Genomic DNA, 17,714 nt, shown 5'->3' with positions numbered 1-17,714 from the left:
CTCAAGATCGTCCATCATTTTAAAAGGGCACCCCATTCTAAAATATGAAAAACTATTCTAATAGTTTTATGTAACTCAGCAACATCCACAGATGTAGGACACCCAACATTAGAGGCGATTTATTCTTCCAAAACAAATACACTTTTCCACACTGGTACTGACTAGTATTCCAATGTTTCTCTTCTCCCTCAGTTTTTCTCCATCACTGAGCTAATGTGACCCCAGAACTGATAGAGCAGGGCAAGCGAGGGTCAACTGCGAGAGGCAACTGACATCCTCCTTATCAACTGATGATGTCATTGGTTGTCAGGATGCCATCAGCTAGAAGGTTGTAATGGCACACAATGAAAACCAGTGATTTTGTGTAACTAAAAGGCAGGCTTGTTCCACCCGCTGGCTTGTATACAAGTTTTGGGCAATTTTTAGACATTTTGCCAAGGCACCCCTGATAAAGCCTCAAGGCACCCTGGTTGAGAAAGGCTGTTCTACACGGCTAAGTCTACTTTTAAATGAACTTTTGTCAAGCTATGTGGCCAGTGGTGTATTTAGGTTTTTTGCTGCCCTAGGCAACACAAAAATCAGACGCCCCCCCCCCCCCCCCCCGGAGGAGAGAGCCTGACACCAACCAACACCAGTGGCCAACAACACCCGTGCCCCCCTACCACCCAAGAGATCCTTCCACTAACACCAACCCCCCCTTCCCCTGGAAACAGAGAGCAAGACACTCACCTTCACAGCTCCAGAAATCCCCAGGAATGAGAGTTGGGCTCTGCATATACCATCAAGCAGCCCGCAGCCTCTTTCAGATCCCACCTGGTCCCCATGCTGCATATGACCCTTCTTGCTGGGGGAGTGCTGCCCCCTGAAAAATGTTGCCCTAGGCAAATGCATGGTTTGCCTTGTGGTAAATACGCCCCTGTAGGTGGCAGGGCTACCCATAGCTTGAATTCTGGCCAATTTGTCAGGAACCAGACAAAAGACAAGCCAACTTTGGAAAGCCTTACTACACAGCCTACAAAGGGGATCTGTGACCAGTGACAGCAATTGTGGGGTCTTCTCCTATGTGTCTGATATCACAGCTTCGTGATTGGAAATGTGAGGGGGGTAGGGGGTCAGCGTGAGCAGCAACCTCTGCAATCCAATACATTACTGAATTGATGTTATCTTTCCATGCGCACAGGCTTTCTATCTTTAAATTGATTGTAAACCCTTTCACATACCCCGTGAAGTGACTGGCATTATTTTGCCCCCTCACCATTTGTTTTAACCTCTAAAACATTTGAGTGGGTTGCGTTTGGTGGTCAGTACTGTCCACTGAGCACAACAGAGAGATAATTTGTGTATATACCCGTCTGCTGTATTTTGCAGCTTAAGGAAAAGCAGTTAGGGGAGCTAAAAACTCGGCTTGACCATGCATTTTTACCCCACCCCACTGCAAGTGTAAACAAGGCCTTCGACAATTGTCACAAGAACATACTGCAATGCATGGTACACAACCTACAGGTGTTAGTGCGTTGTGGTGCTATTCATTTTGAGCACATTGCCCACAACAGTAACACACTATACCATGTACTGTGATCAAATCAGAATAAATGGGATGCCGTAACACAATGCATGTTAATGCCTTGCTTACATTAATGCACTGCACAGGTGTGAAGTCAGGCCTATTAGAAGGGATGAGATACTTTTATTTCCTGGATAAAATGCCATCCCAGGATCCCTTTCGGTACTGGGCATACCACCATGGCTAGGGTATTTGGTCAAATATTATCTGCTTAAAAAAACTGAATTGGTCAATTTTGACTTTATTCCTCTCTGCCAGTAAGGTTCACATAACCTAATTCTTAGGTTTTGAGTATGTGATCAGCACTGAAGGGAAGCTGGAGCAGAACTTTCTCCAGGAAATGTAAGTATAGCCCTTTTGCTGCTTTTTTTTTTTAAATTTAATTTAACCATCCCAGAAGGACTGTTAACGCAGCAGAAGGTGAACTCATTATCACGCCTTCATTGTCCAATGAGGCTGGCGATGTGTTCAAAGGATCTGCTCAAGCTGTCTGGCAAGGGTGTCTGAATCACAAAACTTGCTGCACAGAATTACTGGTCCTTTAAGTGCTGGTTCATACTGATGCGGTGTGAATCTGATGTGGTTTCATAGTGTGGTATCACAGTGCGATTTCTGCTGTGACATGTGTGAACTGAATGCAATGTCTGAGGGGACTGGACATAACAGGAGATGAAATTCGCACCACACCCACACTAAACTCTCACAGGACCCTTTTTTGGACCAGATCAAATTTGCACCACATATGCCTGAACAGCCTGCATTGGAAATAATGCTTTTGTGTATTACATGTGAATCTATGTTTTTTTGATCGCATCTGATCCGCATAGAGATCACATCAGTGTGAACCGGCACTGAAAGAAACAGTTGCCATATACAGTATGTGTTTCACCTATGCAATAATCTTCCTACCTGAGGTTCAGCTGCAGGATCTCAGTCCTTGAAATGAACCTGTCATCAAAGGAGTTCACAAATTAACAAAGTACCACATTTCAGCAGGTTGTGTCAGTGCAACTGTTACAACATACTACAATATTTACCCTGGACTTTGACAGCTTTTTATAAGCACAGAACAATGTCATGGCTGGCAAGGTCAAACAGTTTCGATACAGCAAAGGTGTTTGGAGATTCAAATAAAAAATTTCCCACTGCTGATTAGTCAGCAATGATAGCATCAAGCAGTAAAAACATTTCTGATGTGTCTGTAACATATTTTATATCTTTTCCACAGAGCCTGCTTACAGGCCTGATGTACTATCGCCCTGAAGACCCCATTAATTACCTTGAGTTGTGTCTGCAAAAGGTTCGAGATTTAGGAGGACCTGAAAAGGTGCAGTGGGACACGTTCCTGAGTCGCACATTACCTCCGATCAATGGAGGCCAAGGAAAGAAGAACACACACAAATCCGGTGAGCATTGCCAACATGACAACTTATTCAAAGATCTAGTTAAAGAAGTAGAAGAGGTGACAAGTTCTGCTGGACCTATGGCCTCTATGGGCCCCCTGCAACCATGATTGAAGAATACCTGTCTCACATTCACGTTCACAACATTATAATGTGAAATGTGTGGGTAAATGGTGGATATTATTTAGGAAGAACTCATGGACTGGGATAAAGTGAATGGAAGGAAGATGTAGACCTCTTCAGATGCAATGTTAGGATAGGATTAATGTGTAGGATTCCCTGGTCATATTTTCAAAAGGAAAAGCAAAAGTGTTCATGAAATGCCATGAAATGGCATTGTATTTGGGAGTCCAAAATGGTATGAATAATTTGTGGAAGGAAAACATCTGGATTAGTACAACTCCATGTGTCCATCCCTAAAGTAAGTTGACACTCTTGATGTTAGTGGTGTGGTGACAAAAGGGAAGGGTTGGTACATCATCAGGTTCATCGTTCTTTGGTATTTCCTTGAAGAGCCCACAGAACCATCAGAATACTTCTAGTCGGAATTAGGGGTTTATATAACTTCTAGTTTTGGACCAAGGGAAAATATAGACAATACCAAAGTCAAAAGCATTGCTGAGGGTCGAATGTCAGAGAAGGAAGTTAGACAACAGCAAAGGTCAAAGCCATGTGAACCATCCGAAAAAAAGATAGACCAAACAGATATTAACAGTCGTGTCACGAGTGGGTGGCAAAGATTCACCAGCATCTGATAATACTTGGTCTTCAATATAGCTCCTGATGGTGGAGATGGAGTCCTGAGGCTTGTACCACCTGGCTCTCACAAAAGAGACATACAGCTAATAGCACTTGATGTTTCAATCCGTATGATATGTTGACACTGCTAATGTTGGAATTAGTGTGATAAATAGTAGGAGGGTAGGTACATCATCAAGATCATTGGATGGGCACCCTCTTTCATTGACAGTTTGGATGATAAGCCTACTATATCTTCAGAGGTTTTATTGGTGGAGTATACCTTGTGTTAATACTGTGATTAGCAGTATAAAGTATATCATGTACAGCACAGCATTCAATCTGGATTTGTGTGCAGTATGCAAAGCACTGCATAACATACCAAATGTAGCAGTCTGGAGTTATGTCACAGCCAACACAGTTTACACAGTTTAACAGCCAGAATGGGCATACGTTTTCTAGTATCATAACAGATTTGTCTGCAGCACACATCACACCAAACTCTGTTCAATAAGAGGGTGTATATGTGGAGGGACTGGCTCACTCTCTTTTTGGGTTTCTTTTTTAATACATTATGGAATGGGATTACAAAAGCTCAACCTACTGCATTGTGCACTAAAAGAGACTAAAAAAAAAAAAAGTGTATCTATGCTCATTAAATGAAGTAAAGCATCATATGTCCCAATGGTATAATTAACCTTTAAAAAACATCTGTTTAGGAATACTATAATGATTAGCTGTATGAAGTATAAAATACAGCACAACAATTAGAGGGAACCCATGTGGAATATGTAATGTACTAAAGACAAGGTAAAATGAGGTAATTAATAGTTACCCTAGGGTTCCTCCAGAGGCTTCTAGGGGTTCCTTGAGCTGTGGCTGATTGACCTCCCATCTGATGGTACCTCTATAGTTCCAGGGCCAATGTCACTTGGCAGAACCAGGTTCATGGCTCCAGCAGGGGCGGACTGACCATTCGAGCACTCGGGCACTGCCCGAGGGCCCAGGGTCAGTAGGGGGCCCCATGAGATGCCCCTGGTACCTTTAATTGGCTTCTTCATAGGCTTTTTTGGGTGTGGGCAAGGACACAGGGGCCCCATGATCCCCTATAGCCCGGGGGGCCCCATGAGTTGTCAGCCTGCCCCAGGGCTCCAGTGATCTTTTTAGCTTTCTACACAGGTATGGAAGCTGTCACTGTAAGCTGGGCATTCTTCCCACTGGCCACCATTATAAGGGGCTGTTTCCACAGACTCACCAATAAATTGGTTTTAGCCTGAAAATTATTTTAAGAGTTCCTTCTCTAGAGTATGTCACATCCAGCACAGTGCACAATTAATGTGACACACTGCACAGCCAGATTGTGAGGACATTTGATAGCATCATAACAGACAGCTCTCTTTCTGCAGCATACATCACAGTAAAGCTACAGTATGTGGGAGGGTATAGGTACATGACCACAGTTGTCTGTATATTGTCACTAATTTACTGTTTTACTATAGCTTGCAATACATATCATTTATTTTGGAAGAATCACTATTTATCATATTTATTTTCCCAGAGGGGTCCCAACATATGCGCCGCTATGAACGCCTTCCCCCCATCCAATCCCAGTTCTCCATCGACAGTGATTCCGATATGACAGAATCTTCAGGACTTATTCAGGAATATGACGTGTTTGATCCAAACAGAGAGAGACCCAAAATTATTTTTGTCATTGGTGAGTAGTGTTGTACCATTCGGTGACAATTCTGGTCTTGTCATTGATTGACGGATCTTGGCCCTGCAGAGCCACCACAGCAATTCTACTCTGCTAACTGTATGCAGTCAGTATATCTAATGCTATGTTCAGTATACAAATTCCTTTTTTTTACTCTTATGCCTCATACAGTGTCTTTGTGTGTGTCCCAACCAATGTAACTGACACCTTAAGTATATACAGTATATTCTTTATTTATGGAAAGCTACAAGTTAGGAGCAGAGACCTATTTCAAATGCATACAACAGATGGCTCACAATGTCTGAACGTCGACTCATGTTACACTCTGGGGTCTTCTACTGTGATAAACCATTACATGATATATACCAATGGCCAAAATCTGGACACTTAAATGTAGGATTTGTCTAATTTGGAGTAATATATTGACTCTAAAAAGGGCTAAAACTCATGTTATATACTGTATCATCTTATCCCAAAGTTAATTCTGCATAATAGTTAATATTTATGTTTAATACTATGTATATGTACTATTTATTATACTATATGCTAATATTTAAAACTATTTAATACGATTTAATATCATATTGATTCTAACTGGAATGACACATGCCTTTATATACAAAAATCTCAATATCTGGTTGGATAGTCTTTAAAAGCAATAACAGATTTTCACCTTTCTAAGATAGAATGCACTATACATAGTTAGTCTGGCTGAAAAAAGACAAAAGTCCATCCAGTTCAACCAAAAAAAAAAAAAATATCATCCTGTATCCACAGTTGATCCAGAGGAAGGCAAAAAAAAACCCCATCAAAGCATGATCCAATTTGCTCCTGCAGGGGAAACAATTCTTTCCTGATCCCCCGAGAGGCAATCGGATATTCCCTGGATCAACTTTACCTATAAATGTTAGTATCCAATTATATTCTATGTTTTAAGTTGCTTTGGTGTGAGAATATAATACCAGAACTTCATTATAGATTCTACGGGTACTTGTTTGTTTCTTGGTCTTTTTCAAACACTGCTTTTTTAGTGTTGCCCAGAGGGTGTCATTGGGGTTTAGGGTCTGGCCTGTTTTCCGGCCATTCAATAACATTAAAGAATAAGGAAAGACAAGGGGTGCTATTTACTAAAACTGGAGAGTGTAAAATCTGGTGCAGCTCTGCATAGGAACCAATCAGCTTCCAGGTTTTTATTTTGCCGCTGCTTAATTGAACAAGCTGAAGTTAGAATCTGACTGGCTACCATTCACAGCTGCACCAGTTTTAGTAAATCTTTCCCCAGGAGAAAATAGGTGCAGGTTCCTCCTCCCTTCCAAGTCACTCCTGGTCTCCACCACCAAACCACCTTTGAGTACTGTCGTCTCCACCATCTACCCAAATCCCAGTACTGCTCCCTCTAGAGCAGTGGTTCTTAACCTGGGTTCGATCGAACCCCAGGGGTTCAGTGAGTCAGTCTCGGGGGTTCGGCGGAGGTGACCCACACCCGACTCATATGATTTGTGATGACATGCCCCGCTTGTCCATCATTGGCTGCAGGTGGTCACGCAACATCGCTTAGCCCAGTGGTCGGCAAGCCGCGGCTCTTGTGTGCCGGGCGCCCGCTCCCCTCCCTCCTCTCGGGCGGCAGGGACTCAAATGCAATGATTGGCCAGTCTCGCTGCCACTCACATCCTGATAGCCAGTGATTGGAAGTGATTGGAAGTGAAGTGAAGTGAATTGACACAGGGGGGACTTGGGGACTTAATATGGGGGATGAATTAATATGGGGAATGAATTACTATAGGGGGGATGAATTACTATATGGGGGATGAATTACTATATGGGGGATGTATTACTATATGGGGGATGTATTACTATATGGGGGATGAATTACTATATGGGGGATGAATTACTATATGGGGGATGTATTACTATGAGGGATGAATTACTATATGGGGGATGAATTATTATATGGGGGATGAATTACTATATGGGGGATGAATTACTATATGGGGGATGAATTACTATATGGGGGATGTATTACTATATGGGGGATGTATTACTATGGGGGATGAATTACTATATGGGGGATGAATTACTATGGGGGATGAATTACTATATGGGGGATGAATTACTATATGGGGAAGGAATTACTATAGGGGGGATGAATTACTATATGGGGGATGAATTACTATATGGGGGGATGAATTACTATATGGGGGATGAATTACTATATGGGGGATGAATTACTATGAGGGATGAATTACTATGGGGGATGAATTACTATATGGGGGATGAATTACTATGGGGGATGAATTACTATATGGGGGATGAATTACTATATGGGGGATGAATTACTATGGGGGATGAATTTTCATACCGTTTGTTACAACATATCTTTGCGAGCAATCCTTTTCGAGGATGCTGGACATAAAGACGAAGAAAAGGAACAGACTTTGTTGCGAAAATGACATGAGAGTGGCACTTGCCAAGGTAATGCCGCGCATTTCTGAACTGGCCTCTGAAAGACAACAGCAGAAGTCACACTGATTTGCGGTAAATATTCATTATTTTGTTTTTGTGTGAAAATCATGTTTTAATGGTTTTGTTCTTTGTTCTTAGTGGTTTTGTTCATTTTGTGCACCTATGTATAAATATATACCTATGTTTTGAATTTTAAAAATCATATTTTATTTTTCCAATTAAGAAGGGTTCGGTGAATGCGCATATGAAACTGGTGGGGTTCAGTACCTCCAAAAAGGTTAAGAACCACTGCTCTAGAGCATGAGTGTCAAACTGGTGGCCCTCCAGCTGTTGTCAAACTACAAGTCCCATGAGGCATTGCAATATTGACAATTACAAGCATGACTCCCAAAGGCAGAGGCAAGATGGGACTTATAGTTTTGTAACAGCTGAAGGGCCGCCAGTTTGACACCCCTGCTCTAGAGACTACAGAGACAAGTATAATTTTCTGGTGCTAAGTAATTTGCATAGAATTTTTTTTAATGATAGCAAGCAAGGCAGTAAAAGAGCAACAATAGGCCCCCCAGCAACAATAGATCCTTTGGCCTCAACAATACATCCATCCCAGCAACAAAAGACCCCCACCAGCAACAATAGATATCCCAGCAGTCAATAGACTATCACGCGGCAAATATAGAAATATAGACCCCCCCTCCAAAAGTAGATCCCCCCAGCAATATACCCCTCCGCCCCAGCAACACAACCCCCCCCCCCGCAACAACAGATCTCCCTGTAGCCAGTATCAGTAGACCCTCCAGCACACCCCCTCGTTTCTTTTGAAAAAAAGTCCTTGGAAAGGGCATCTAGTATGCAAGCTTTACATGTTGCCTGCCTGCTGCCTTTAGTAACGTTGCATACGATTTGTAATGAATCGCAATTTAAATCCATTGTTTAAATCTTTTTTCTTAGTGATCAAATGACCAGACAGGTCTGGGTCCTGATCAGCTTGGTGAGAGCCAACAACAGTGCCAAAATCCTAGAGCAGTGACATCACTCCAACTGCGCCAAGGCTCTGGGTGTTGTTGGAACCTCCTCCCACCAACTGCAGCAGGACTCAGAGTTCTGCGGTCATGCGACCAGTAGGAAAAAGGTTAAAAAAAAAAGATAATTACACTACAGCATTACTACAGGCAGCGAGCAGGCAACATGTAAAGCTTGTTTAGTAGATAGGCTTTCCTTATTATTTATTGGATGGGATGAAAACCTATCCTGTCTTGGTGTAACAAAGGAAGACTGCAAGGTAATCTGGAGCAATGATATTAACATTTTCAGGAGTGAAGGTATGAAAAATGTCCATCAAAGGGTCAGCGCAGAAAAGCTTTCAGGATGTACAAGAGAAACAATGACGTATCCTATGGGCATTTTGATCCGGGGTTGCAAGTCTACTTCTACTGTTGCCCTTATTCAGCTCATAGAAGGGGCACTGACAGCTAAGAAAATGGAGACAATATTACAACCAATACTTCTTCCATCTCTTATAAACTGATGACGGCATGAAATGTGATTAGTTGTAGTAAGCTATTCTTGTTTGTACGCCATCTTTCCTCTTGACTTGAATGTGTCTTCCGTTATCACAGGTGGACCAGGCAGCGGTAAAGGGACTCAGAGTACAAAGATGGCGTCTCATTTCGGCTTTGTCTGCATATCCGTGGGTGAGATTCTACGCAAACAGCTTATTCACCACGCCAGCAGTGACCGCAAATGGGAGCTGATAGCTCAGATCATTTCTAAAGGGGAGCTTGCCCCTCAGGTAGGTGTCTGCTGTTTAGGCAGGATAGAACATCTCCCTTATCTTGTCCTGAGGGTGATATTCCAATAAAACATTATCTAATTTTTTTGTGTGTCGCCATGCATTGCATTATGCGGCCCATTCATTTTAAAGGGTTACCTACCACATCTAGTGGATGACCCTATTTTTTTTAAAAATTGCACAGCACCAGATTGGATGGTACTTTCTTACCATGCCTTTTAATGCACGGTTTCTCATGAACTTCAGCAAGTTGCACTGAGGTGCCATTAGCAATGGAACTGCCGCATGCTTGCGAAAGGAATGAGCAATTTTTCTGCTCTGCAGGAACACACAGAATTTTGTATTATGCAGCTCAAAATGCAGATAATTTTAGCTTCCACCTGACTGTTCTCAATTGTGTGATCCAGCCTTCCCTGCCAGACAGCAGAGCCAGGTTCGTGACCTCTCTTTAATTCATTGCAGCTAAGAAATATGGCTTGGTCATGGACATGCCCCGACTTGCTGCCTGGACAGTGGAGGAGCATCAATGCATTAAGGGGATATCACTCTGCTCCCACAACCTTTAAGCAAGCTACCAGTGATAGATTGACAACAAAAATGGAGGAAATTTACTAAAATTGGTGCAGTTGTCCATGGTAGCCAATCAGCTTCTAAATTCGAGTGTTACTAAACCCAGGACCCTGCATTCACTACATTTGGTCTCCTACAGTACACAGAACATGGAAATGCAATTATTTTAGTAAAAATAAACTGCTAAATACCCTTTCTCCTCAGCAGTTAGAGCAGTCTTGTGACTTCTATCAGTGTGCAGCAGAGCACTGGTTAAAGCTTGTAGGAGGAGTTTTCTTTCTGTTCTAGGAGGATGCGGAACCCCTGACCTCTATCTGGACAGTGCTGATTGGCTCTGTGCTGTTCACAAACTCCCAAGAATAAAAAAAATCTCTCTAACAATACCCACCAAACTGAGCATGTGCAGAGTGTCTCCACACCATATGACTTATCAGGAGAAAAGAAAAAGAAGGGGAGGATCAGAGAAGTCAGGTTCAAACAGCATTTTTACACGATGCAGAGGATTAACCCCTTAGGTTCCAAAGTGAGTATAACAAGCATGCTTTACTGTATATATAGACTGCTTTTACTGTTGTGGGTTTAGTAACAGTTTCAGTTGTTCAATTAAGCTTTGACAATAAAACGTGGAAGCTGATTGGTTTCTATGCAGAGCTGCACCAGATTTTGCACTCTCCAGTTTTAGCAAATAACCCCCTATGTAGTTAAGTAGATTGTAAATGGCCCCCAGCGCTGGCCCATTCCCTGCCAGCTTTGCAGGAGACTTATGTAAAGATCCATTTGGGTATCTTTACTAGCTACTTATAATAATATAAATGCATTTCTTGATTTTGTAATAAATACTTTTAAATACAGTGAACTTTTATTTTCTGCCAAGAGTTCAGCAGTCAATTTAAAAAGCTCTTTTTCTCTTAAGGAGAAAAAACCCTTTGATAAAATGCAGCGGTTCCTTTTATAGCCGTAGGCTTCTTTCCATTCACTCAAGGGGCTCCCTCACACCGCAAAAAGCGTATTTAACACCTGAGCCCTAATACATACTTAATGTCTGTCAGTTAGCCAGTGTGGCAGAAGTAATGTATCACTGGCACTGCAGGGGAAGAATCAGCACTCCCCCTGCAGGTAAACAGAGACTATTACAGATTATTAGGGGGTCCGCTTCAGAATAGGTAGAAATTGGGGGGATGAAAAATGAAAGTCAAGATACAGGAAAACCTTGATGTTGTTTATAAGAATGTGGTAATGACAGCTTAAAGTGGAAATAATATACATTATACATAGGTTTGCCATATACTGGTCATGCATGTATACATTCTCATCCAATTGGGGGTTAAAAATGATTTTTCACTACGGTACCAACAGTAATTTGCATCATTTCATTGATCTGAACTGTTTTAGTGACAAAAGGCAATCAGAAACAGCCCATGGTCACTGTGATAATGAGTGTTCTGTGCTTTAAGGAACTGGGTTATATGATCAAAATTGGTGAAAATCTTCCTTTCTATAATTCAAATCAGTTGAAATGAAGCAAGGGTAAACAGGCCGCTGAGTAGTTATTCTAGGAAACGATAAGAATATTTAGGTGCACCTGTGACCAGATTATTAAAATTAAAGTATTTAAATATTCTTAACAAGTAATAAATTAACTTTAGGTACCCCATACATTATTCTGTTTAGTTCAAACAGTAGGTTGAACGAAAAATAAATGACCCAATTTCTCATCCTTACACTCGATGCGGATGGGGGAATCACTCCCGCTGAGCTATTGTGTTCTTCTGGAGGGGAGACTTCCCCCTTGTCTGCTGGCTAGGTATAACCCGATCAGTTGGTTGTACAGAACGTGATTGGTAGATCAACTTCTTTACAACCACTGTCTCCAAATATGGCCTGAAACTGGGCCATTCCCTGCTGAACCGGAAGAATTTTGAACCATGTATGGCTGGCTTTAAGACGAGCCCGCACTGACCCTTGTAGCGGCAGGTACTGTGGAGTAATTCATCCTCCAAGATCACAGCAGAAGCTGTCATTTTACCATGGCATCTGGGACCCATGTGATTAAACATGTCAAGTATATAGAGCTTAGTTGTGGCTATACACCTGGCAGTTTTTTTTTATTTTTTAATTTATTTATTTACTTATTTTATTTTCTACCACCAACAGTATCTGTAATTTCAAGCTGTTGGCTATAGGTTCAGCCACTTCAAACGCTGGTAAAATGCCTTTGATCAGCAGTTAACCTTCTGACCTGTATCATATTCAAAAATACCTCATCAGTACAAAGAGTTAATAGATGAAAGGATTTTGGTATCCTGGGCTCTGTAGTAACCAGGCCACCGCTCCAGTCAGGCAGGATCTTTGATGAGCAGTATGTTTGGCTCTATGATCTGGCACATCTCAGAACACCCATAGGTGTGTGACTGCATGGGTGAGAAGAATAAAGACACTGGATGTTGGTTAAAGGTTCAATCAGAACACTGCAGGATGACCAGTTGTAAACCAGCATTTATACAGAGTCTTCCTGTAGACCTAAGCACTTTGGCATTCTACCCTTTTAGGGTCCATGCACACTGGGCATAAAAAATGCTGCTTCAACAGGTGTTTTGCGTTTCTTTTTCTTCAGCTTGTAGAAACAGTTCTACAGTGCCTTGCAAAAATATTCCTATCCCTTGAATTTTCTACATATTGTCATGTTACAACCAAAAATGTAAATTTATTTTATTGGGATTTTATTTGATAGACCAACACAAAGTGGTACATAATTGTGAAGTGGAAGGAAAATGATAAATATTTTAAATTTTTTTTCTACAAATATCTGAAAAGTGTGGCGTGCATTTGTATTCAGCCCCCTTTACTCTGATACCCCTAACTAAAATCTAGAGGCACCAATTGCCTTCAGAAGTCACCCAATTAGTAAATAGAGTCCACTTGTGTTTAATTTTATCTCAGTATACAGTAAATACAGCTGTTCTGTGATGCCGTCAGAGGTTTGTTAGAGAACGTTAGTGAACAAACAGCATTATGAAGGCCAAGGAACACACCAGACAGGTCAGGCATAAAGCTGTGGAGACGTTTAAAGCAGGGTTTGGTTATTAAAAAAAATCCCAAGTTTTGAACATCTCACGGAGCACTGTTGAATCCATCATCCGAAAATGGAAAGAGTATAGGAGTATGGCACAACTGCAAACCTATCAAGACATGGCCGTCCACCTAAACTGACATTAATCAAAAAATCAGCCAAGAAGTCCATGGTAACTCTGGAGGAGCTGCAGAAATCCACAGCTCAGGTGGGAGAATCTGTCCACAAGACAACTATTAGTTGTGCACTCCACAAATCTGGCCTTTATGGAAGAGTGGCAAGAAGAAAGCCATTGTTGAAAGAAAGCCATAAGACGTCCCATTTGCAGTTTGCAAGAAGCCATGTGGGGGACACAGCAAACATGTGGAAGAAGGTGCTCTGGTCTGATGAGACCAAAATTTTACTTTTTGGCCTAAAAGCAAAATGCTATGTGTGGTGGAAAACTAACACTGCACATCACCCTGAACACACCATCCCCACCGTGAAACATGGTGGTGGCAGCATCATGTTGTGGGAATGCTTTTCTTCAGCAGTGACAGGGAGGCTGGTCAGAGTTGATGGGAAGATGGATGGAGCCAAATACAGGGCAATCTTAGAAGAAAACCTGTTATAGTCTGCAAAAGACTTTGGGGTGGAGGTTTTTGAGACTGGGGTGGAGGTTCACCTTCCAGCAGGACAACGATCCTAAACATACAGCTAGAGCTACAATGGAATGGTTTAGATCAAAGCATATTCATATGTTAGAATGACCCAGTCAAAGTCCAGACCTAAATCCAATGGAGAATCTGTGGCAAGACTTGAAAATTGCCGTTCACAGATGCTCTCCATCCAATCTGACAGAGCTTGAGCTATTTTGCAAAGAAAAATGGGAAAAAATGCCCCTCTGTAGATGTGCAAAGCTGGTAGAGACCTCCCCAAAAAGACTTGCAGCAGTAATTGGTTCTAAAGGTGGTTCTACAAAGTATTGACTCGGGGGGGCTGAATACAAATGGACGCCACACTTTTCAGATATTTATTTGTAAAAAATTTTGAAAACCATTTATCATTTTCCTTCCACTTCACAATTATGTGCCACTTTGTGTTAGTCTATCACATAAAATCCCAATAAAATACATTTTCGTTATCGGTAGTAAAATGACAAAATGTGGAAAATTTCAAGGGGTATGAATACTTTAAGGCATTGTATGTTAGCCTATGTGCCCATGCACATTATGGTGGTTAGAGACATATTTGCAGAGAAATATTTAGAGGAAGAAAAAAAAAATCCTTTTAAAAAAATCACAAGTGTATTTTTGAGAGGAGTTTTCAGGCAGAAAAAAATGGTCAATGCTTATAAATATGCGTAAACATGGCATTTAGGAGTGTTTGGCTTTTTTTTAAGTGTACATTGAAAATGAGCAGAGGAGAATGTGTTAATGTGTTGTAAAAAACACTTATAAAAGGAAATGCCCATAAACTCTCCTAAACTCTTGTGCAATATGAGCTACTATGAACATTTTTTATGCCGTTTTGTGGCCAAAGGTTCTGGCATTTTTTCTGCTCTTGTGTGCATGGACCCCGGGGCATATTCACCGTGAGGCAAACAAGGCATTTGCCTAGGGTGGCATTTTTCAGGGGGTGGCGCTGCCTCCTCAGAAGAAGGGCTGGAAGAAAGGATGCATGCGGCATGAGGACCAAGTTGGATCCATGAGAGACTGCGGGCTGCTTGACTGCGTAAGAGCCCAACTCTTACTCCTGGGGATGTCCGGAGTGGTGAAGGTGAGTGTTTCTCTCTCTCACTCCAGATGGAGGAGGTGGGTGGTGGTAGGTGTATGGGGGCAGTGGAAGGCTCTCTCGCGGCTGGGGGGGCAGGGTGGTGTTGGTTGTTGTCAGGCTCTCTCCATAGGGTGTGTGTGGTATTGTTGGTTGGTGTCAGGCTTTCTCCGCAGGAGAGGGTTGCGGTGATCGATGATTATGTTGCCTAGGGCATTGCATGGACCCTTACAATAGTTAGTCAAGTTGAAAAAAGACACCATCTAGTTCAAACAAAAGAAAACATTAAGAAATAGAAAACCTCCATATACACAATCCTATACTCACAGTTAATTCAGAGGAAGGCAAAACAAATTCAATGAAACATAATCCAATTTGCTCCAGTGGGGAAAAAAAATCTGTCCCGATCCTTAGGGAGGCAAATGGATATTCCATGGAGCAACATTTTTATTTTTTTATTTATTTTTTTTTATTTATGCAAAACATTTTTCTTGTTTTAAAGTGGAATTAAACTTGGAAAAAAAAAAAAAAAAAGACACCGACAGGCAGGGTTTTTATGACAGAAGAGACCATGATAGTCTCTTCTGCCATAAGTGCTTCCTCCTGCATAATGTACACCAAGCCAGGTATGTACAGCTCAGAGTACATTACGGCACCCGCTCTGTGCAGCAGTGATGTGACTCCTGTGCACATGTGCAGGAGTTACGTCATTATGTCCCGGCCATTCAGGCGGCCAAACTGACTGATTCCCAGAAGGAAGTCTAGGTGAAAATGGAAGTGCCAGATCACTGACAGGGCAGCACTGGTGCTCTTCCTTTGACAGGTGAGTTGTGGCAATGTGCTAGTACACGGTACATATTAGCTCATTATGGCATAAACCTGCAATGGGCCCAGATTAAAAATAAAAAAGTTTAATACTGCTTTAAAGCCCTATCCTTGCTTATAATATGGTGACTATGAGTAAGTAGGCAACTATGAGATTGCTGTCATGGTAAACGTATCATGGCAACAAATGTGTGGCTTGCTTGTAACTAGAAGGCCCCTTTCACAAAGGTATTCTGTCCAGGGGCAGACTGACACCTCATGGGGCCCCCGGGCAATAGGGGATCATGGGGCCCCTGTGTCCTTGCCCAAACTCAAAAAAACCTATGAAAAAGGTACCAGGGGCATCTCATGGGGCCCCCTACCGACCCCGGGCCCTCAGGCAGTGCCCGAGTTTCCAAATGGTGAGTCCGCCCCTGGTTCTGTCACTCCATTTTTGACACGTGATTAGATGGATCAAAATTGGATTGCAGTGTATCTCTATGGCTTGTGTCCCTTTAGATCTGGATCCATTTAGGTTCATGTTTGGCACAGGTGTCTGGATCACAATACTAGCTGAATAAAATTACAAATCCTTTGTCAGGATAAGCAATCAACATGTATGTATTTTACCTTTTTTTTTCCTGAAGTTCAGCTTTTGATTCATAATGATCTAACATGGTGAAATATCTACATATTTGTGAGAGGCAGATGTATGGAGGAGTGGATCTGACCCAATCCAGTCCATGAATTGTCAATTCTAGGTGACCATCTCATGAGTTGCAGGTAGTCTCATTAATTCCTAACACAATTGTTTGTCTTTTGTCTTATTTTTCACAGGAAACAACAATTGAGGAGCTGAAACAGCAGTTTATCAATCAGCAGGATTCTCCTGGATTTGTAGTTGATGGGTTTCCCAGGGATATTGGGCAGGCCTTCACATTTGAGGAACAGGTACTCGTAACACATCCAGGCATTAATCAGTTGACATCCTCATTTACAACACCCTGCGTCAAGTGAACAACAAACATTTTTTTGCATCTATATATGTTTTCAGCGTTGGATCCACTCTGCTGACAGTCTATGCCAATCTCTATATATGAGCATCGATTTCACCAGCAATCTGCTCCTGTGGAGCCTGTAGCTAAATGAGAAGGACTTGGAAATTTAAATAGAAGGTTTGAAGGATGCCCAAGCTCATCTCCAGCAGTGGTCACTGGCAGCAGTAAAGTTCCTGATCATGTGACCACTGTGATCCTTTGGTCATATTGATCAATATGCAGTCAGTATTGTTCTTGGTTATGTGATCACTGTGATCCTCTGGGCTTGATGATCACTGGCAGTGAATATTGTTCCTAGTCATGTGATCTATGTGGTCCTTTGGTTTTGCTGATCACTTGCAGTCAGAATTGTTCTTGGTCATGTGATCACTGTGGTCCTTTGGCTGTGGTGATCACTGGCAGACAGAATTTCTCCTGGTCATGTGATCACTGTGATTGTTTGGTCATATTGATCACTGGCGGCTAGTATTGTTCTTGGTTATGTGATCCTTTGGTTGTGGTGATCACTGGTAGTCAGAATTGTTCCTGGTCATGTGATCATTGTAATCCTTTGTGTTGATCACTGGCAGACAGAATTGTTCTTGGTCATGTGATCACTGTGATCCTTTGGTCATATTGATCACTGGCGGCCAGTATTGTTTCTGGTCATGTGATCACTGTGATCCTTTGTGGTGATCACTGGCAGCCAGTATTGTTCTTGGTCATGTGATCACTGTGATCCTTTGGCTGTGGTGATCACTGGCAGTCAGTGGTGATCACTGGTAGTCAGAATTGTTCCTGGCCATG

At 42.0% G+C, this 17,714-nt stretch overlaps 1 protein-coding gene across 1 annotated transcript in view; it reads left to right on the top strand.

Moving 5' to 3' along the window:
• The window catches only part of AK1 (adenylate kinase 1), a 143,913-nt gene that overhangs the window by 19,214 nt on the left and 106,985 nt on the right, over nt 1–17,714 (top strand). Inside the window, exons 2-5 of the mRNA XM_089669005.1 lie at nt 2,793–2,970; nt 5,264–5,422; nt 9,502–9,674; nt 16,708–16,821. Coding sequence (XP_089525131.1) covers nt 2,793–2,970; nt 5,264–5,422; nt 9,502–9,674; nt 16,708–16,821 — 624 coding nt within the window. The remainder of the gene's footprint in view (nt 1–2,792; nt 2,971–5,263; nt 5,423–9,501; nt 9,675–16,707; nt 16,822–17,714) is intronic.

This window comes from Staurois parvus, unplaced genomic scaffold, assembly GCF_062004578.1.
Source record: "Staurois parvus isolate SC_StPar_1 unplaced genomic scaffold, SC_StPar_1.0 ptg000068l, whole genome shotgun sequence".
Taxonomy (NCBI): domain Eukaryota; kingdom Metazoa; phylum Chordata; class Amphibia; order Anura; family Ranidae; genus Staurois; species Staurois parvus.
Note: the sequence above shows the minus strand (reverse complement) of the source record. Positions and strands in the feature narration are given on the sequence as shown.